The 23111-nt window shown below is 40.7% G+C and overlaps 1 protein-coding gene across 6 annotated transcripts in view; it reads left to right on the top strand.

Moving 5' to 3' along the window:
- Positions 1-23111, top strand: part of LOC124637665 — a 72564-nt gene that overhangs the window by 23791 nt on the left and 25662 nt on the right. For 5 of the 6 annotated variants that reach the window (XM_047174278.1, XM_047174279.1, XM_047174283.1 and 2 more), the window contains exons 4-11: positions 60-185; positions 297-9613; positions 9704-10847; positions 11771-11988; positions 12274-12646; positions 14597-14701; positions 15322-15531; positions 16672-16808. In XM_047174278.1, the coding sequence (XP_047030234.1) occupies positions 60-185; positions 297-9613; positions 9704-10847; positions 11771-11988; positions 12274-12646; positions 14597-14701; positions 15322-15531; positions 16672-16808 (11630 nt within the window). The remainder of the gene's footprint in view (positions 1-59; positions 186-296; positions 9614-9703; positions 10848-11770; positions 11989-12273; positions 12647-14596; positions 14702-15321; positions 15532-16671; positions 16809-23111) is intronic. The other variant, XM_047174282.1, reaches the window with a different exon arrangement.

Below are 23111 nucleotides of genomic sequence, written 5' to 3'. Positions count from 1 at the left end.
ATATCTGAAGTGTCCGCCTTAAGACCACAAGTCAGCGTAGTTGTGCCCGAATTCAACAGGTAGTGAGTTCAGTGCTGCGCAAGGCCACGTGAAGTCGTTCGCGGACCAGAGCTTCCAGTCCATGAAGAGCAAGGAGGTCCGCGACGCTGGCTCCCCACCCAAGGAGTTCACGTACCGCGGCCAAGGTGCCTGCACTATACACCCATAATGTAACCTTAACCGAACTAACGCTTATTAATCGGTAACGGTACATACCAATCACAATGAAAGACTAACTAACACTGCTCTCTTTCCAGATTTGAAGGCGCTGTCGAACGCTGGCTGGAATGTGGAGTCGGAGAACAAGACTACCGACGATGGTCACACGCACGTCAAGTCTGTCCACGCCAACATTGAAGGCAGATACGATGTGGATGGCGGCAAAGGACAATTTGCTGCCGTCGATCATCATAAAGAAGCCGTCACCGAGTATCACGATGACAACAGCAGCTTGAAACGTAACGAGACCTCGTCGAACACAGCAGCTCGCGAACACGTCGTGCGCAAAACTGATGACGGCACGCAGATATCGTCTACCACCAGCTCGTCGACTTCTTCGTCCAAGTTCCAGCAGATGTCTTCGACGCGACATGAAACAGTGCCATATTTGACTAACGATGACTATGACCTACGAAGTTATGATACTAACCGCAATGAGGATTCATCCTCTGTAACGAGAAGACAGATTTCGAAAACTAATGACTACGAACAAAACTTGAGGAACAATGACTATGAAACGAATTTGAGAAAAAATGACTACCAACAAAATATAACAAGAAATGAATATGAACAAAGTGTCAAAAAGAATGAGTATGAACATGTCGTGAGGAAAAATGATTATGAACAAAACTTGACCAGAAATGATTATGAGACTGGCGAGCTCGTCTCTAGGAAAGTGGATTACCCTGATGACAACACCAGGGTAATTGTAGAGACGCGGTGTTTGCCTGACGGAACTCGGGTTACCAGCACCAAGAGAGAATTTCGGGCTCCAGTACAAAGCACTCGCTCCGAACATTCATACCAGACAAGGGAAAATAAATCCTACTCCTCCCAACAGCGATCTGATGCAAAGGAATCCTCGAAAATTATACGACACGTTATTGATGACCGCGCCACTGACATCGTCGATTCCCAAAGAAACGTTGATGATTACGATTTCAAGAGACAAATTGCTGAATACACTTCAAAAGACAATAAAGATTATTCGGACGTGCAGCGTCATGAAACAAAAGTGAACAAAACAAATATTGATAATTCTAAGTTGGATGACGAATATTCGAAAACCACTCGCCACGTGACTCGAGTCAATAAAGTAATAGAGTCCACAGATAAAGACTATGTAAACACGCAGTTTACGAATCAGACCCATGACCGACAATATCAAATTAATGATGTTCATAAGGAAACGGCTGTCCGCGAGATTCGCGCTGAACCAAGCCCGCCGCGTGATCAGCGCCCACGTACAGTTACACCGCAAAATGATCGACCTAAATCTTATACACCACGCCACGATCGTCCTGAAACGATGACACCAGCGGAAAACCGCCGTGACACAGAAACACCTAAAAACAATCGTCATGATATAAGATCTCCGCGCGATGATTACCGCGAGCCTGTAAGGCCTCGTGATGACCAGCCGGTACCGGTGAAAGATTACGTCCAACACCAAACCAAAGATACCGAGGAGAGAGTACATCACGTCACAAGAGATCAAAAGATTGAGGAAACTGTAGAAAGGAAGACAAGCTCTGATCATTACCAAACCACATATCAAACAGATTTTCCTCAAAAAAAGATCAGCAATGACTGGAGTCCATCACATCAGGCGTGGGCTAGTACACTCCGTGCCGATACACCTACTACCACGCGACCTTCAACTAGGGCTTCTTCTCCTGGTAGTAGAACCTTCAAGTCCAGCTCATCTTCGCTTAGGAGCAGCGTTAGCCCTGATAAAATATCCAGGAAGCCATCAAGCAGAGGTGGTAGTCCAAACAAAATTGACAGACATTCGCCAACCCGTAACGATAAAAACTCTACCACACATTCTACCCATAGTGTCACTGAGGTTAAAACGCATAAGTATACCAGTTCCGATGATAAAAGACCTCCCACTGGTCGTTCTCCAACTAGGCCGGGTTATAGCCCTGAGAGAAAACCCCAAGACACTCGCTACAGGCCCAGCGTAAGTCCAGAAAAAAAACCAGAACTTCCATTAAGGCCTAGTGCTAGCCCAGAAAGGAAACCAACACAGAGAGGTTCACCTACAGTGAGCCACCGTAGAGTTACTTCTCCTACTCGCTTAATAGGAAGTCGGGACTCGCCAATAGGATCGCGAGAAAGTCCAGAGACAAAGCCCACTGAGGACCCTTCTCTTAGCTCAAACTTCCCACGGTCAAGTCCGGAAAGAAATATAAATAATTTGCCTAAAGATACTGCAAGGAAACCAGATCTGAGTCCTGATAGAAAACCAGAGCACGGAAAACCTCATGATGGTCGTAAAACTCCAGTATCCGAGTTACCCCGTACCACCTCTCCACCGCGAAAGTCTCACCCTAAAGATAGCACAAACAGAGTTGGCTCAAGTCCAGACCGAAAGCCTAGTTATCATCCAGCAAGTCCTTCGTCAAAAACTCCTGACGACATTGTTGAAAAGCAACCAAAAGATGCCCCAAGATCGAGTGTGAGTCCTGATAGGAAACCTGGATATATGAAGCCAACTTCTGCGAGCAAGCCGTCAGATAACCTCAAGTCCCCAACGAAGCATGCACCAATGCAAAGCCCTGAGCGTAAGCCTATGGAAAAATCTACCAACAAAGTACAAGAAGATCACTATAAATTTATTGACGAGGAAACAATAATGTTCACCCGTAACGATAAAACTAAGCCAAAGTTACCCTCTGAACAAAAAGATCATTCACCTTCAAGGAAGAGTCCCAGTAAAGACACTCCCGATTTCTGTAACACGGAATTGACAAGAAAGAGATCACCTTCTCCCAAGGATCATGTTAAATTTATTGACCAAAAAGATCGGGTTGATGTGACGCAGCTCAAAACTATTGAGGTAACCGAGGAAACAACGTCAAAATATCGTTCTCCGAAGGAAAAAGATACACCCAGTGATAAAGCTTCTCCAAGGGAGCCATTGCCGGTTAATTATGGAACTTACGACAAAAAGAAACCGTTCGTTTCTGATGTCACCGAGGTAACTACAACTTTTAGAGACAGTACCGATGTAAAGGACGATTCGCAACCACGTCGTCAAAAATCTCCAAACAAAACATCTGTACAGCCAACATCTCCCACAAAGAAGTTGCCACGAGACAGCGTGTCCCCTGTCAAATCGCCTTCAAAAGATTCCAAACACAAACACACTACTGACTTTATTACAACAGAGATAACTAGGGAAGAGATAAATAAAAAAACTACTGAAGATCGTCCACGAAAACTTGTTACCCCATCCTCTAGCCCCACTAGGAAACCGAAACCTACTGATACTGAACCATCGACTGGTCAAAGCTCTCCTACTACTTCTGTAAGTGGTTTCGTATACTTCAGCTCGCCACGAACTGAAAAGCACATTGTCACTGACTTAGACGATCAAGAATATTATTCTGAAATGCACTCCACCGACGAAACTATTACTAATATCAGTAAAAGACCGGAAAGTCTAGGAGTGAACAGATCACAATCTCCTTCTAAGATTCCTTGCAGATCTCCATCTCCAGAGAAACGCGCCTCGCCTTCCAAGGATAGTCTGCCACGAAAAAGTTCTTTGAAGAAACCCTCAACAGAAGTAACTCAAGCTTCTCCAATTGAAAAACCCCCATCCAGTTTTCGTGTTTCACCCACAGAAGAACCAAAGGACTTCCCTGAGCACAAAGTGGTAAAAAAAGATCGGCCGGAAGGTCCTGAATCTGATGCCGTCGTTGGCAAAATAAAACCACCTTTAGAGCGTAGAGAGACGTATGAGGATCGGTGCCGAAAAATTCTTGGAATGATGGATGATACGACTACATCCGAAACGATTAAAAAAACCAGTTATTTGAAGGAGCCAGAGGCAAACTTGAGCTCTCCTAGTGTCTCTCCTTGTCGCAGTCCTGTTCCAAGAGAGACTCCATTTGAATATCCAACAGTTAAGAAAACGACGCAGACTAAGGACGATGTAACCGAGTTCATAGTGCGTGAACAAGAAAATATTGTGAAAACAAGCACTGTAATTAATGATGATACCTGTATTAATAAAGCACCTCGGGAGAACTTACCAGTAAAGCTAAAAGATGTGACAGATAAAACTACAAAAAAACATGAAAGAACAACTGAGGATAAAGTAGATACAAAGAAAACTGTCACCAATAAGTATCCTTCACCGAGGCAAAGTCCTGAGAGGAAGCACTGGAATCAAAAGTTAGAAGAAGATCAGAAACTGTATCCTGACGACCTTCCGAGGTCGACTGCAGGTGTTGAACCTACTTCTAAAGACTTCAACAAGCCTCGTTCAACTCCATTGAAACCAAATACAATAGGTGCCTCGCCAAGATCTAGCATAAGTCCTGAAAGAAAACCAGGGTATAGACCGACTGAGAAAAAGGATGACAGTAAATATCCTGACAAATCTACTCCAGCAACACCGGGCTATATGAAAACCACTTCAGCTACTTCATCCAAATATGATGCTACGACTGAAGAGAATGAAACAATTAGGACAAAAACAACAATTGAAAGAAAAGTAACACAATCTCCAACAAGAAAAACTCCATCTGATAAACCAGTTGGTCCAGATCAACGTTCTGACAGGAGTCCCCAGCGAAAACCAAGCACTGACGAAAGGGCACCAATCAAGACAATGCCTGAAAATAAACCTTCTGACACGTATCCCAGAGAAGCGTCTCCGTCTAGACCAAGCTACAATAAAACCACAACTTCAATGATAGTTGAATACGATTCCACCTCCACGATTGAAGATATTGATCAGTCGATGACTTCAGAAACTGTATCAAAAAAGTCATCCCCTCGTCCTTCAGTATCTCCAACACGACGAGTCTCAAAACCGTCAGATGACATTCCAACAAGGCAGTCCAACAAGAGTCCAGACCGCAAGCATAAAGACGACCTAGCTTCTACAAAAGATGTTCCTGAGAGAAAGCCGACGAAACCAAAGGACTCCTCTCCATCAGGACCGGGCTACATGAAATCTACTGCTTCTATGACTTCAAAGTATGAGACCACCTCCACTGAAGATCTGCGTGATACTAATACTTCTAGGACGGTCCAAACAAGATACTCATCTTCACCCTCACGCAAAACTGTTAAACCTTCTGATGGCGCTGATAGCAGACCCAATCATCCTAAAGAACAAAGCCCTGATCGCCAGCCTCACGCTCATCAAGATCGATCTCCTACTAGGAAATTATCAGAAAACACTCCTGTAGACAAGTATCCCAGAGATAGTTCACCAACTAAAGGCAAACCTGATAAAATCCCTGGTTATATGAAAACTACTTCGTCTGTCTCATCAAAATATGAGACTATATCCACCACTGAGGAAGATGTAGAAGAAAATACGTCTTTAACTATAACTAAAAGCAATGTGCGGCAGCCATCAGACTCTCCATCTAAAAAAGAACTGGAAAACTATCCTCGTACTTCACCACCTAAGTCTACTACTGCTAAGCCACTGGAAGGCTTTTCTCAAACTAAGCCTGGACGTGAGACAGCACCTAAATCAGGTATATCCGGCAAGCCAACTGGCAATAAGCCAAACACTATTGAGAAAACTCCTGAGTTCGTGAAGACAACTTCTCATATTTATAAACAAGATACAGTGTCCGCCACTAAAGATTTCTTAGAAACCTGTAGAACAGAAAGGCAAAGTCCTCATTATACCCCTGATTCACAAACTCCGAAGACAAGTGATGAGTATGGCCAAGAAACCGACCATCCTCGAACAGTTTCACCATCCAGGTCACACCCAACAGATTATAACTCATCTAGACATAGCATTAGTCCTGATCGTAAGTCTCAGCAGCCTTCTGAGCCCCTTGTGAAGAAACCAACCGATGAAAAACGCAGGGGAGCATCGCCTTCAAAGAAAATTATGAATCCCGAAACTCCTGGTTACATGAAAACTACTACGTCTGTTAAAACTAGACATGATGAGGATTTCGAAGAAATCACATCCAGTAAGACCAGACAGAGTGTGCATTCATTATCACGTCCATCACCACCTAAAACGACTAAATCAGATAACGCTCCAAGTAAACCCGATTTGGACAGAAGTCCTAACCGCAACCCACAAAAATACACTGAGCCATCACCGAAAGCTAGCCCAGAGAGACAAATAGGTTACAAATATCCCAAGGACACTTCTCCGTCGCGAAAAACACCTGCCTCGGAAGAGACTGAACCTAGTAATTTAAAAACCATAACTTCTATTAAGTCAACTTTGGAAGATATTAAGGACACCACGACTACAAAAATCAAAGAAGGATACCATTCTACTTTGCATCAGTCAGACACTTCACCAACAAGAAGAGGCACTAAGCCTACGGACAGTTATAAATCCACTCCGGATCAGTCGCGAACACATTCACCAACTAAGTCTCTACCAGATGCCTCTGTGAAAAAATCACCTGCACCTAAAGAGAGTATTAACAAATATCCACGACACTCATCTCCAAGATCAAGTCCAGACAGAAAAACAACAACTGATTCGGTTGTAACATGTAACACTGAAACTATTCCCACCACCGAAGAAATTGAAACTACAGAAGATACAGTACCCAAGCATCCATCAGTAGGATCTCCTGAATCGCCTTCACGCCGTGCTCCTTACGAACCATCTAAAAAGCGTAGCTACCTTCAGCAACCAGAAGAGACCAGGCAGCTTCGCACACCTTCACCAATGAAAAAAACCACAAAAATTACTGAAGTTAGTACGGACTTCCTGATGTCCGAGAGAGAACAGGAAATTTTAGATAGAGTCCAAAAGTCCCTTCGAAAATTGTCTCCTGATCGCAAAGAGAGATCACCCAGCAGAGAAAAGAGCCCAAACAAAACAACAACCAGTTTGAAAGACATTGATATAGCTAGCCACACTCTGAACGACGATGAAATTATTAACGAAGATGTAATAGATATCACAGAGCAATCAACCACTAAACAAGGATCGCTTATAGCTGAAAAAGTCAAGGATTCCAAAGTCCCAACCAAATTATCTCCCAGAACTGTTTCGCCTACTAAGAAACCTTCAGGTATTGCAACTCCAACAAAAACTGATAAAATAAGTCCGGAATCACCCACGAAACCAAGAAGTGTTTCTCCCAAAAAACCAGTTTCAGCAACTGAAAGACCACAGTCACCGCAAGTGCGGCCAAGTGGAATAAAACCTAAGGAGCCGATACCTTCTCATCTGACTAGAAAGGCGACACCTGCCACTTTAAATATCACCAAAACGGACAAAACTGTAACAGATTTTAAGAAAACTTCAAATATTGGCTCTGTAACTAAACAAAATAGTTTCAGTCGTTCAACAACCAATAAAACTACTACAAAGACAGCCTCTTCACCTACGAGTCGACCTACTGAACCAGAAACTAAGCGAACCCCAACTCCTAAAGGCATAAGGGAGAGCGTGATCCCGACAAAGAAAGACATCGACACGAAAGTGATGCGGACTGTTAGTGATATTACAATTAAGTCGAAGAAAACATCACCTCAAAGAATGAAATCAAAGCCAGAAATTCAAGTGAGTGATATGTCTACTAAAACTACAAAGCCTTCTATTAAAGAACCACATTCTAAATTGCCAAGTAAGCCAAAATCTGCTACGACATTGAATACTTCAACCGACGAAGATGACATTATTATTGATGTTGAGCAATCGAAATCGTCGAGAGAAAATTCACCTGATCGTATTTGTCCAACTCCCGTTAATTTTGGAGATGACGTTGGTACACCTCGATATCCTGATGAAGTGAGTGAACCTGATGATGATTTCCGTAGACGAACTCATCATACAATCCATGAGGCCGAGTCTATCGTGGATGACATTGTTGAAATTTGTGAAGATGACGAACTTTTTGTTAGAAAGACTGATGTCGACGTTGCGACTGAAGATGACGAAAGCCTGCTTAGTGTAACAGACAAAGTATCCAGATTTACTAAAGGTGTTGAGACAGTAACGAAGCATAAAGATACAACTGCAATATTTAAAGATACTGAAAGAAGGACACATTCTGATTTCATTGATGATAAGTTGAAATCTGATGAGTGCTTATTGTCTGTATCGGAGAAAGTGAACAAGTTTGCCAGAGGACCAAGTGCTACTAGAGATAGCAAGAGTCCCTCACGGAGAGTTACCGATGAATACGATAAAAATACTGTTTATCAAGATGACTACACTAAACTAAGTGTACACGACAAAGCACACTTGTTTGTGGAGACTGCAGAAAATGCTAAGACTCCTAAAGTTAAACCAACTCCACAAAAAGTGGAGCGTCCTGACTTAACTAACGTTGATGACTCATTAAAGAGTGATGATTGCTTACTGAGTGTTTCGGACAAAGTACATAAGTTTGTAAAAACAGCTGAGCAATTCTTGACGGAATCTCAGGAGGTCGAGGAGAAGGAAAAGCGAATTAAAGAGCAACATGACAAAATCATGCGCAAGATAGTAGATGAAGTTGATGATGAGGTAGAAAACTATATCGAGACGACGAATGTTACCGAAGATGTGGAAGTCACAAGCAAAAAGCCAGCAGACCGCCGTGATGAAAAGCCCCATAAACCAAGGGAAACTTCATTGCTACCGAAGGTTAAAGAGTACAACAGCCCTAGTCTGAAAACCGCTGATAGAACTCCAACCGTTAAAATAACTACTCTTCGCAGCAGTGAAGCTGTTAAGAAGGCTAAAGCTTTGTTTGAAACAATAGCCACCACTACGCAAAAAACAAAAGAAACCATTAAAACTAAAACTGCTAAATTAACAGACATCGGAGTGACGAAAAAGTCTCCTAAACCTGATTTTACTACTGATATCCATCCCTGTATTGAAGATTCTTCTCCTATTTATATTCCTGATAAAGTGGGGGATGAGGGTGATGTTCCTCAAACCCATAAAGAGCGACCGACAAGTGGTACACTCAGCCGGCCGCAATATCCTCGTACTGATGATAAGCCACGGAGCAGCCCGTCACGTTTAGTGGCCCAGTCTCCAGAAATTCCAAGGTCTAAGTCCCCAGGTTATCAAACTGTGGAAACCACAACTACATCCAAAACTGTGTTATCAAGATATCCGACTACTCAAAGAGCTGAATCTCCGAGTCAGCGACACGAGCCTCAAAAATCCGATAGAATTCCTGGATACCTTCGTCCAACAAAAACTAGCCAAATCAAGGAGGAGACGAAGGTGGTTGAGGATACCGAAGTAAGCAGTCGACGAGGGAGCGGCAAGTTTGGTGTAGAGCTTCGAAGAACCAGTGTTGAAAGATCAACGGCAAGTAGCGAACGCCGGCGAAGCGTCGAGCACCCCTGCATCGAAGACATCTTCGACCTGGACCTCCTGGAACAAATGGTCAGTAAGCAAAAGATTTGCATTTTTATTATAGTTATCAATATTTCATTAATATGTCTACTTTTTTACTGACTACATTCTAATTTTCAGTTGGAAAAGGTCGTTGGTTACGAGCAGAGGCGTCGCATCAGATCACAGATTCGGATTGCTAGAAAAAAAGTCGAGAGCGACCATATTGACACTAACACTTACACTAAAACTACAAGACAAACTATGACTACACAAAAGCTGCGGTCACCGGAACGCCTGAGGACGAGATCACCCGAACGGGCTCCAAAATCTACCCTCCATAAAACAAAATCCCCTGATCGTCATGCTAAAACACCCCAGAGAATGATCCCCGAAACCACCCGAGTACCAGAACTTGCGCAGCCTATGCATAATGGGCACGCTAAAGAGCCAACCAGAACTATAAGTGACAGGCGCCCCAGAACACACAGTCCTGAGAAACCTGCTCCAAAATCCGTTCCCAAATCAAAAAGTCCGGTTCGTCAACCTAGTCCCGACAAAAAGACACGACCTCAGTCTCCTAACAAAACAATAACTTCTAAACCTAAACCCAATCGCTTTAATGAATATGCATCAGCTTACATGAAGAAAGTGGGTTTGAGTGAGGCTGATAAGGTTAGATTCGCCGAAGCAAAATCAAGGAAAGCAGCAGAAGACAGACAGAGAACCATCAAGCATTCAGAAGCACATAAAGTAGTGGAAGAATACTCCACAACGAAAAGCTTCACTGCGAGGACTTCATCTAAGGATACCATCGAAGTGGTGCAGATGAATGGAACTAACAAGAGGTCACCGTCACCTGAAAAGCGTCAGAGTCCTGAACGAAAGGCTCAGAGTCCTGAAAGAAAGGCTCAAAGCCCGGAAAGAATTTACGAGCGAACTCCAAGTCCCACCCGTAAACAGGTTAAATCAGAACCTTCTAAAAAAGAGACAATCATAAAAACTGTTTACGAAATTGAAAAGAAGATACCGCAGAAATCAGTTCAGGAAGAGAAGCCGTCGTGGGTGACCAACAGGAACCTCAAGAAGATTAGTTCGGAAACCAGAACGTTCAGCAGTAAGAAGATAGAAGAGAAGCCAAAGTACAGAGCGCCCAGTCCCTCCAAGGTCATCCCGAAGCCTATCGACGTGATCACGTCCAGCTACGGGCCCGGGCCGCTCGACGCTGACGGCAAACCACTGTTCGGTATCAGGGCTTTGAGGAACGGTGCATCTAACTATCAAGGTAATTACCAATGTACATATTTTTACATATATGCTAATACTTATTTTCCCGCGGTTTCACCCGCATCCCGGGGAACTTCTTCCCGTACCCGGATAAAATGTAGCCTTTGTTCACCGGGGATGTGTTGCCCAACAGTGAACAAATGTTTTCAAATCGATAAAGTAGTTTCGGAGCCTATCCATGTCAAACAATCAAATCTTTCCTCTTTAAAATATTAGTGTAGAAATATATGTATCTCATCTGTATTATCTATACATTCATAATAGTGATTTTCAGCGTAGTTTTTCTTTTTAAACGTTTTTATAATAACAAAAAAGACCGCGATTATTCTCTACTTCTTCATCGCCTTTGAGTCAGGTTTCGTTCAGTATTTTTTTTTATAATATAAACGTATCTGGGCCATTCAAGTGTTTTGAGGTCAATGTTAAAGAACTCGACAACGGTAACACATTACGTCGCTCACTTTCTAATATTTGTATATTTTGTACTACTGAAACTTGTCGTGGCTTGACTAAGTAATGTTTCAGTTACGAGTATATTATTACTAAGATGCTTTACATGAAGGATTGTTCATAATGCAAATGTTAGTTCAGCTGAATGTGAATATTTCTAAGTGTTAGTGAGTTATTCGGGTCGTCTTCAGCCACTTGTTGTAGATTTACTGTCGGTGAGTAAGACAGTGTCACGTAAAGTTTCTAAAGCAGGCTCCGCTTAGATGTTGAGATACAAAGGCGGTGAAAATGTGTCATTTCAAGATCCGTGTAAAACTTGTGACTAAATGTTTGTATTAAGACAAAGATATTAGCCGCATTTATTGCCAAACATAGTTTGCGTATTAACCGGTCAGTGAATAGAGGCAAAAGGAGAGTTATGTCTTTACGTTTATTTCTAAGACCTTATTAACAAAATCTCTGGTTGTACAGTGAAAGGCACGGTGATCCGCCAAGAGTACCACTCCCGCAACGGCGGGGAGCCCGAGGGCACAGTCTCGGTGACCGCGTACTCCACGGAGCCCGAAGACCTGGAGCGCCTGCTGCAGAGCCAGGGGGAGCCCCCCTCCCGCATCCACGGCCTGGCTGCCATCACCACCACCAAGAAATTCGGCGGAGACACGGGAACGACGCTCAAGGAAATACATGGGGTAAGCGCCTACTTGATGTTTCGTAGCAATGTTGCATCAATGTGAGACGTAGTTGTAAAAATATAAATATCTACTTACCATCGAAATACATGCATTTTGTCATCTTTCAGAAGATATATATATGGAAGATAAATAACTTTAATAACATATTTACATAACTCATGATTTTCAATAACAACGAGGAATTTCAAATATTTTACTATTTTCCGACTGATATGTCAAATCTTACACCCGATATCAACATTTATCTCAAAAATGTTAATATGATAATCATTTCCCATAAAGAGAGAAGATCGCGCCGCCATAGACCAGTTCACACACAGTGACCGGCGCGTCTCCGACTCCAAGGTCGAGGAGATCTCCCAGAGAAGCTACGACTCCAGAAGAGAAGATATCCTGGGGGAAACCAGACGTATCGAGAGCAGACGGGAGGAGGTCATTGGCGACCGCCTCCGACAGGCCAGGGAGGAGATCGTGGACAGTGCTAAGGACAGGAGGGAAGATAGGACCGAGAGGATGCAGAGGCGAGTGGAGAAGGTGGAGAAGAAGGGAGACAGGACGCAGGAGAGGAAGGAGCGGATAGAGAGGACGGATGATAAGAAGACTGTCCGACAGAGCTCCGTCAAGTCACTCACCGAGAAATACATCAAGAGTGCCAGTGAGTATTACCTATATTATCCTTAGATCCTACCCAATCGACCATTGGTATAAGTGTACATTGTAAGTTAAGAGTTAAATAATTGGCACATCTTGTGAAAGAATAATCTTTAATCGATTCAGTAATATATAACGGGGAAATAAGTTGTCTCTTAAAATTTTAAACCAGTTTGTGTGTACTTCCTGAAAATCCTAATTCATGGAGTTGTGCTGGCTTATACAAGAGCTGTGAGGCAACAGAATCAGAATGAGCGGCGCTTGCGCAGGCCTAATGAAGGGAAACGGAGCGTACTACAGTTACAACTGCTTACAAAACTGTTTAAATATCACGATTTTTTCTTCTATTATATTGTTGACAAAGGAAAATGAGATACTTTCGATTATAACGCAATAGAGACGATAATTGTGTCAACTTAGTACAATACGATAAGGTTAAGTTAGAGTTAAGTTACAAAAAGCTTTGCGTAAAATAATGAGAATTTAATGAAAAATAATGAGAGTTTAATGAGAAGTAATGCTCCTATCAAGTAATATTATTAATTTATCCACTCCCATTCTTAATAGTTTATCCCCGAAATTAATTAATTTAATTAATGAAAAAAACTCAAATAAGAGATTTAACAACATGTTTTACCGATGTTTTGCGTTCTGAAAACATTCCGCGAGACTCAACAACACAAGACTACATCAGTCATCCCACTAGTTACACCCATTTGGTTTCCCATCAGACTATATGTAAATGAGCGTAGAATTTCGTGATATCACATAACAATAACGTAACGTAAACGCACGCGAGCGCGTTAACACGCGGCTCCTTGCGTAATCACTTTCATACTTTCATATTGCACTCGCGCGGTTTGCGTTTTCAGTCGACAACGGCCTCTCGGACTAACCCGACGGTTGTGAACTTGCTTGTTTGTTGTTTACATGTGCAAAACGATAAAATGGACACAAATAAGGATTGTAGTTACAACTTCAAGTTGTTGCTCAGTATTTATCAGAGATTAGGTGAGTTTCAGTTATTCAAGTGTTGTAGTATGTTTGGTTTTATTGTAAGTAATCAGTATTTTATTAGTTTTTAAAAAATCTTATTAAGAACTTAGGTCTTGTAAAGCGGGGACTTTTTAAACTGTTGTTCTTATAACAGATATTATTGCTAGGTCATTAAATGGATCCTAAGTGGAGATTATACCCTTTAAGGATGCGATGCCAAAATGCAGATATAACAAAGTTTAACATACTCTGTAGGCAAAAAAAAAATCAACGGACGCGGCAAATAATCATTTAAAATTGCACCGACACAAAAACTGCTGAGTCAAAATATTTCTCAATGAACAACTAGATACTTAAGATAATACGCGATCAAATAACTTATGTTTACAATAACAAGTAACAATACGCAAGTGTCCAAGTATGCTGTTATCAGAAACATCAGATTTCAACACTTGTAGTAGGTATCTTATCTTCACGCGAGTGATTACTCATGCTCATCTCGCGAGCAAAAGGTCAACAGCCTGTTTAGATGTTATTATTGTTTGGGCAACGTTGAGACACTCATCATTTACACTTGCAGGAAGTCATCAAATACTTCAGTATAATGCCTTTCGTGAGTTAGCATTATAACGAGTTTGTCTTGGAAATACAGGACGGAAGATGTGTAACCTCGTTACTTAATATTGCACTTCAAGACAAGTTAGTTTGAGTTGAGCAGTTTTGCTCTACGCTTAAGTCTCAGAAATGGCCTTAAAATTAAAAGGGATGATAGAGGGAAGTATAGAAAAATAATAAAAGCTGACCCCACTACTATGTGGAGTACATGGCAGGAAAGACAAAGGGAGGATGTCCAATTTTTAAAAATAATGTGTAGATTAACCATGTACGTACCTTGCGTTAACACGTAGGTTAAGTTAGCGCATACAATTAGCTGAAATTCGTTGTTTTATCTAAACAGACGAGAGCTCTAAGACGGAGCGCGCCGCGTACCCGAAGGCGGGGCTGATCCTGCGCACCGCCACCATGAAGGACAGCGTCTCCAGCGACTCCTCGGCACATGCTGGTGAGCACATACTTTCCATTATACATATCTATCAACTGAGTGCAAACTGTACTCTCAAAGTAAGAGTGAATGAGACTCATGCTTGTCAATAGTAACGTGTCCAATCGTTGTCTCCGAATTACTTAGCTGAACATCCTCAAAAAAGCTGTAACAATTATGACTATTAAAAATGCTAAAGGTCTCAAACCCGGAACAATATAATTTTGTATTTACCTATTGTTAGTTTGTTCCGTACGGAAATCGAACCGCCTACCTACGACACGTACCATAATGATCGTGTCGACGACGGTGCTGCGTGATCTATTGTCATCGATGAGCTCAAGAAATATAGCTATTATCCAATTTGTTTCACTTTTGCGGATCAAACCCTTTTGTTTACGAAGCTGTTAGTATTTTAATTTTATTTTAGGGAAAGTCATACGTACCCGGATAGAAACTATCCGATATTGATCCAAGTTTTATATCGTATCTCTACACCCGATTTTATCCAAATCGGTTCCATGTCAAAGCTTAATTAAGCTTAGCTGATTAATAAACAGAAAAACATGCAGGCACTTGCATACTTTTGATAAGTTCCCAAAGTCTACTCAGGTTGCTATAATCCTTCTCCTCGTACGCAGGTCTGACCCGCACAGACAGCGAGCACAGCCTGGGCTCAGTAGAAGACACCGTGGTGACGACAGAACGCGTGGATGGAGGAGTCAGGACGGTCACCACCACAACCAGGAGTCACGGCTCCGTGCAGCGCGGAGACCGCTCCTTCCTCGACAGCAACACCAAGGTCACAGGCGTCCAGGACATACTCACCAGGATGAAGAATGCTGATATAGGTGAGTGACCTTCATTTGTTTAGTCGATAGGGTCAGCTAATTTAATTGAGACTAATTATAATCCAATATTAATGTAGCACTTTCCAGGGTCAGATGATTTTGTAGTCGTGGATTATAGATAAGTGTCATATTTGCATAGGTTAACTCAAAGAAAAACAAAAAATAACGTTTTGCAAAAAGGAATTCCAACAGCAGAATTTGCATAGATACAGTGTTTCACCTGCATCCGAAAATAGTAATGCTTTAACAATGAGCCTATTTCATCAACCCTATAAATAATGATTTACTATTTCATACACGATTCGAAACCCACCTGGCACGGTTGGTCGAAAGTTGACAGAAGCTCGGCGGCTGCCAACATATCTAACGATTTCTGTCACTCTCCACGACCGTAATGCTTCTGTCGTTTGTCATGCTTGGCAGACGGGTGACTTCCTTGTACCTGTTAGGTAACAATGTTGTACCTGACTTCGAAGTCTACAAAACAGTTGAAAGTCATTGGCACCAAAAACCACCTTTGACATATCTTGTATACTAAAAAAAACATTTATTGATATTGTTGGTCAGTGTGCCAGTACTGAATAGAATTTAAAAGTTAATATCCTCTTCGGTCTGCTGGTTACACTAATAGGCAGCTATCACCTTGATATTAACACAATCTGGTAAAAACTGATGTGAGCAGCACGCGACGCGCATGCGTTATGTACCGGAGATGCATCATGTATTCAAAGCGAAGAGAATTTATTGCCATTTGCTAATCAGCACACACTGGTGTTCATAAAAGTAGGTTAGGATCAATAGAAATCCTGATGTACCTATAGAACAAACTGTCATAAATAAATAAAGGTAATCAGCATTACATGTCTTCCAAATTTCTTGCTTGTAAATGAATAATCCACAAAGCTATGTAAAATTAGCTATTTTCCGTGGTTTCACCCGCATCCCGGGAAATGTCCTCCCGAAACCGGACAAAAAATAGCCTGTGTTCATCTGGAATACTGTAGCTTCTCACAAGCAAAAGAGTTTTTTTTAATAGTTTTGGGTATAAACAAAACAAATAATGTTTCCTCTTTATTATATTATTGTTTAAATAGACTCCATATATGCAATCTTAAAGCTTGTCTTTGCTTGTCCCCCCAGTGATCCAGGAGGGCGACACGACGGAGGACACGGAGGCGCGAGCGCTGCTCAACAAGTTCCTGGGCGCCACCGTGCTCATGGCCGGCATGCAGGGCTACGTCACTGAGAAGCCGACCGGCAAACTCGTCGTCAAGCAGGTAAGTCTTAGTCTATCATATACTGCAGCATGCGGTTAGACTGGAAACCGACCCCAACATAGTTGGGAAAAGGCTCGGAAGATGATGAGATGATGATGAGACAATAGGTCTTACCTACTACCGTGAACTATAGTTCGGCCATTCAGAGAATGCGTTCCTGACACGTCGCGATTGAACTGACGACGTAACTTTGCAATGGCGTTGCAGTTACGATAAAAATATTTTTGCTGGTTGTTTACCGTTTTAACAATTGAGGAGCATTAAAACAACATTATTATATCAATAATCAATGAATGTTATTACGTCGTCAGTTCAATCGCGACGTGTCAGGAACGCATTCTCTGAATGGCCGAACTATAACTGATTTATAAGGGAGTAGGCATTTTGGACGATGACAATCTTATCCTTCTTAATTTTCCTTGAAGTGGTAAAGCGAATGTAACTGAGAAAAAAACCAGCAACAAAACCGGTACAAAAATAGGCTAGGTATTGATAACTTTTTGTCATTTCATCATCCTCCTGCCCTTATCCCAATTTTATTTGGGGTCGGCGCAGCATGCACGCACGACAAAACTTTTTGTCATTTGTCAGTTGAAATAACAGTTTGACGTCTATTACCTGAGGCAGCTTCACTTAGCTTAGTTTTTCACAGAAGTTCGCGAATTGAGAAAGGTGTAATTTTACGATGATGTTTACGTGTTATGTTTGTGTTATGTTTCAAATATATCTAAGCACGAATACTTAAATATAAACAAACAGTAGTAAGTTATAGGAAACCCGGGTAAAGCGGCGAGTGGTCCTATTCTTAACATGTAACCGGGTAACCCTACTCGCGCAGGTGTTAATGCATACAATATTACAGTAAATACATCGCTGCAAATACTTACATTGATAATACACATTCAGAAGTCCCACTGCAAATAATAAGAATTGAAATTAGCTATCAAAATAATCATCGACACATTTAATACAAGAAAGTCGTCTTCTTAAATTAAAATTATATGGATATAAAAGTTATCTAGCTTATTTATTCTTCACGAATTCAGACCCTAAGACATTCCATGATAGTCACATATGCGCATCATATGCGTCGCAAAACCTTCAAATCTTAAGGCTGTCAGGCTGCTAATTAAGATCAGTCTTACTATATGTATTTATTATCTCCTTATTTACGTAGGTACTAAGTACCTTTTACACCTTCTGGTTTAACTTTGTAAGTTGGTACAATTGCAGTATCGTGTGCAGTGCGCTTGGCACGAGACGCGCATGAATCACGCGCATATGCGCCCGCGCAGCATTGATTTATTTATTTATTTCAAACGCGCATTAATGGCGAACTAATGATCGCTTTTTAATACAATCGGTGCGATGTTGCGTCGTGTGATTGCCAGCTCAGATTTGTGGGGCAGGCCAGCATGTAGGTGCTTCGTAATTAATATTAGGGGATGCAAAAGTTAGGAATGAGCAATTTTTTATTTTATTTTAATTAGCTTTTACTGTCCCGCTGCTGGGCAAAGGCCTCTCCCATATGTTTCCAAGCTTCAGTGTCGGAAGTCTTGAATGAAAGAAAACGCTTCATGTTGGTATGAGAATAAAAACTCATTTTTTTTTCAATTAGGTATTTCATTATAAGTATTCGACAATTGGGTTTTTAGTAAGTATAGTGTTTCAATAAAATCGATTGAAATAAAACCAACAGTCGGCAATAAAACTGATTTACTAATTTTGGGATGTAACAAACTACCTACTACCTATTTGCTATTCTCACTTGTTATTCTAATATGCTATCATTTTACGGACTTCGCATTACGTGGGATCAACATAAGAAAATAAATCGAATTAAATGATATGAATATGAATTAAAGAAAGTCTATTCGAAACATTGCAATCATGTTAATCGCCTCGATCGTCTTAGAAAAGTCTACAAAAACATAATCTCATCCTATTTCAAATTCGGTTAAAACCAATTTTCTATGGCACCCCTAGCTAACAATCTAAAATTGTCACAAAAACTCCATATAGGGCGATGATGTACGCGACAAAGGATGTCCAAACACTAATGATAAATAAGGGTGTGATGTAAATGTGCGCAGTAGCACACGCGTGGTGTGCGCACGCGCCGACTGTTTATCTTGAGTACGCCGCAATGTGGGGCAATGTTACTGATGAAATAGCTTCGTGCTCCAGGTCTAGACACTCAGATGCTGCATCTGTAGCTGCTGGAATCTGGTCGGAATGCTCAGCTTCTCTCTTAATTAAGCTTATTAAGACATTTTCTGTAAGTTGTAGACGTTTCCCGACTTTCTTTTGCTGGCTATGTCTACTATGGCTTGCGATAATTTCTAGGTCTATTTTGAAATGTAGCAGACGTCTCGTAATTTCTTACATACAAATAGTTATAAAAAATAATCTAACAGAGTAAATTAATTCGCAATTTGATATCAGAGATACATAATACACTAAACTTTCATCTGAGTTTTCCGCAGACAGAAACGATATCGTTTTTATGATTTTTACGTAAGGTCAACTAACTGAAGAACTCAGTTAAATCTGGCATCAAGGTTACGCATTCTCGTGAGGTAACTGTGACCCACTTCAAGCCATCGAACAAAAAGGTCAATGAAAAGTAAACAAAATACTCTCCATTTAATAACAGACAGACAAACATACGTAATAACTTTCAATGTGTAGGCGATTCTGTTACAAGATTACAGAGAATCTGTGCTGAAGCCAAGCTTTGTGTTATAGCCAGCTTTCCCACGCTGAAAAATCGTTCGTGTAGTCCACGTGTGGCCCAAATATCGGTGAATTATAACCATTACACGTTACTACGAAGCGTCGTTCTAGTAAACAAAAGCTGTCCAAGATGCGCTAGCGCCGCCTTATTGCCGTTTAAAGCCACGCGTTCTAGCGCGGAAAGCGATGAAAATCCTATGCAAAAATAACACGCCCGCCCCGACATTTCACCACCATTTGCTGTTTAACGACCTAACTCCAAATACGATACACAGAAAACTATACTCTAAACACATCTGTGTTAGACGTTGTGGGGTTGTAAATCGCATGCGTTGTTCCCGGCACTATATTTGGCTTGGTGACGTCACGGCGAGGCGCGCGCGCAGTCCGTCCCCGGCTCCCGCGCACGCCACGCGCAGCCGATATGCCATGAAATCCATTAAATAAACCATAATATTATGGTATAATTAATTAACTAAATAGTGACTAAGTAGTACCGCGTCAAACACGCAGTAGACCCCAGTGATTATCGGATAACTTCAGGATTTTTCAATAATTTTCAGCTCAAATTTTTTTGGTGAGTTCATAACGATTTTTTTCCAATTTTCATTCCAGTTAGATATCATGCATGAGATATTTTCCTTGGAAACTAACATATGTTTTAATCGTGTTTTAATCTATGAATTATATAGAAATTAAGGAACTAAATATACAATAATTTAATTCGTTAAGGGCTGATTTTTCAATCGCCAGATAACTTTTATCTGAAGAATATGTTTGACGATTTGACAGCTTTTGTATGGAAAATATGTCAACCCGCCATATTTATTCCTCAGATAGAAGTTAACTGAGGATTGAAAAATCAGCCCTAAATTAACTATGTTATATGAGTACCGGGCAGCACTTGATCGTGCACAGTTAAAATCCGTCGTTGACGTCACGCGAGCTTTCAGCGGACTTTGAACTTCAAACTGAAATAGCTGATAATTAGAGTGAAATGATCACTACAGACAAACATATTTGATAAAATTTAAACAATTTATAAAAATATTATTAAGATTTAAAACTATGCCAATAATTTCTTCCTTTAGCATTTTTTCATGGATATAACGGAAAGCAGCTGAAAGCCTAATTCAGTACATAATCTGAAGGCTTTTCGCATCCGTTTTCAGCTTTCAGTTGTCGTTGTTATCCACTTATTACCTAGGTAAGAACCTAAAGGCATGCCTGCGGTAAATAACAAAAATTTTCTATCAATAATTATTAGCTATGGAAAATTGGCACCTTCAATCCCCTATACTGTAACCGCATAAAGTAGGTTTGTAGTTCATCACCCATAAACACAAATTACAAATAGTTTCCCAAAACTACATTCTTGGAAATTGAACATGTTTTCATGGCATGAAACAGAAACTTGTTTTGTCTACGCTCAAGCACATACAACTTATTACATTGTAAGGATGAAAATAGTAGCACTTGCGGTTGCTCAGTTGGTCTGATCAATAGTTTCGGAGCCTGCCTTGGTGCAAACACTAAATTATTTTTAAGAAGTTCTGAAAACAATAGAAATTATGTTTGCACTTTCTCAAGAGGAACTTGTAACTTTTCGAAGGCGTTCACACACCTGTGACCTACAGTACACACGGTCGGTTCAAATGTCGTGCTGACATTGTGTCTGTCAAGCGAACATCAACGCGAGGTCGGCTTGCGACACACTACAACACAACGAAAGTCTAATACCGACTGTTGGTCAGGGACATACTTTTTTAGAAATACTATGTATTAATCTTCAGTAAAAATGTATAGTTTTGACAGAAACTTCCTGTAAATAAGCATTTTCCAAGAGTTTCTATTCCAGAAACTATAGTTGTTCATTTTGTGATATTTGTAACATGTATTTTACAAACCCTCATCTGACGTAGTTTCAAGCTAACGAAAGGATAACAAATCAAATATTTCGTCCAGCAATTTGCTAAGTACCACTTGTTGTAGATTTTCTCCGCAATTACGGGTGGTGCACATAATGAGCGGTGCAGCAGTTGGCAACGAGCTGCACCGACCGCAGCCATTACTGCAGCGCGAGTTGCAAGCGAACCAATCATATAGTTGCTATTTACTTAACTATGGAAGTTTAAGTTGTAGGTAAAGTCGTGGTCAGACAGCTTCACAGAAAAGTTGCTAAATAGTTGCTTTCATTATCAAGATTTTTATCATGTCGTGGTTCTAATAATCATAATGGGTGACTATAAGATACAATATACCAACTAAAAGCTTAAAAATTCAGTTTTTGAAGACAAGTTATCTACAGCAAATACTTAAAATGTTAATCTTTAGAAAGAGATTTGAAACTGCGGAAATGCGACAAAAAAGAAACTTCATTGCTATTGATTACAAAATACCAGCTGTCAGAAACCTACAAATAAATAAAGCTGCATTCTGTCTGTGCAAAACCTTATCCCGGACAGCTGTGATTATGTTAAATTACATTGTTTTCACAATATTATTAGTGCGTCATTATCTTTCTCCGCTTACTCGCATCAAAAGTAAATGGATGATGTTTATCTAGCTCGGTAATGGCAACCCTGTCTATTTCTTATTAGATGCCTGACAGCAACGCGATACATATCACCACGATTGATGGTTTATTGAGAAACCACTGTAATCTAACCTTTTGATTGGAATAGCATAGCTTAGGAATAGTAAGTTTATATTACCAATAATGTCTTCCTTATTAATTTTACATTTCATCGTCTTCAAAATAATTGTATAAATAAAAAGTCAAACAGCAGTCATAAATAATTTCTCCACTGAGTAAACATAAAAGCGATATTAAAGTAAACAGCATAATTAATAGCTGGTGAGAAGATGATCACCTTTCACTGACAATCGCGTTGACACCATGATAAGCAGTTTATGTTGACAGAGGAAGTGACGGATCTTTCTGCTGCATCACGGTAACGATGTGATGTAATGTGTCGTAAGCTTCAGTCGAGTTTAAAGCTCTTTCACTTATACTGCAAGTAATGTATGTGACACTGAGATTTTTAAATAGCTATCGATTTAGCTAATTATTGTAGCTATGCAAAAATGTGGTTAAATCGTGTTTTGAAGTATTTGTGATGGTTCGATTCGATATTATGGAATAACTTTATGGGTGCCACAGGGTAGCATATTAGGTCATGCTTTGTTTTTGCACATCATCGGAAATATTGATTTGATATCACCGATGTATAAAATTTATGATACAAATGTGTTATTTTTGCAAATATTTTAATGATAAAGCAATCACATAAATCAGTTCTTGTTACATTGTTTTGATTTTAATTCATTAAGAAAGTTTATGTATCCGCCTGTGTATGTAAGTACGTCACTCGTACGACATTGACGTGATATCTCTGGAGTGTATGTTGAGGAAAACTCCACATGTCTTGCTGTTTTTAATCATTTATCTCAAATGTGATGTCTTTTGGCACTATGTCTGCAATATTATTAGCGATCTTTTGGTAGAAATAAAACAAAATACGAAGATCTCTGAATTTTGAGTACAATCACCTCGGAGCTCACTAT

Source organism: Helicoverpa zea, chromosome 16, assembly GCF_022581195.2.
Source record: "Helicoverpa zea isolate HzStark_Cry1AcR chromosome 16, ilHelZeax1.1, whole genome shotgun sequence".
Classification (NCBI taxonomy): Eukaryota; Metazoa; Arthropoda; class Insecta; order Lepidoptera; family Noctuidae; genus Helicoverpa; species Helicoverpa zea.
The sequence above is the reverse complement of the archived record's forward strand: the minus strand, read 5'-3'. Positions and strand labels throughout refer to the sequence as shown.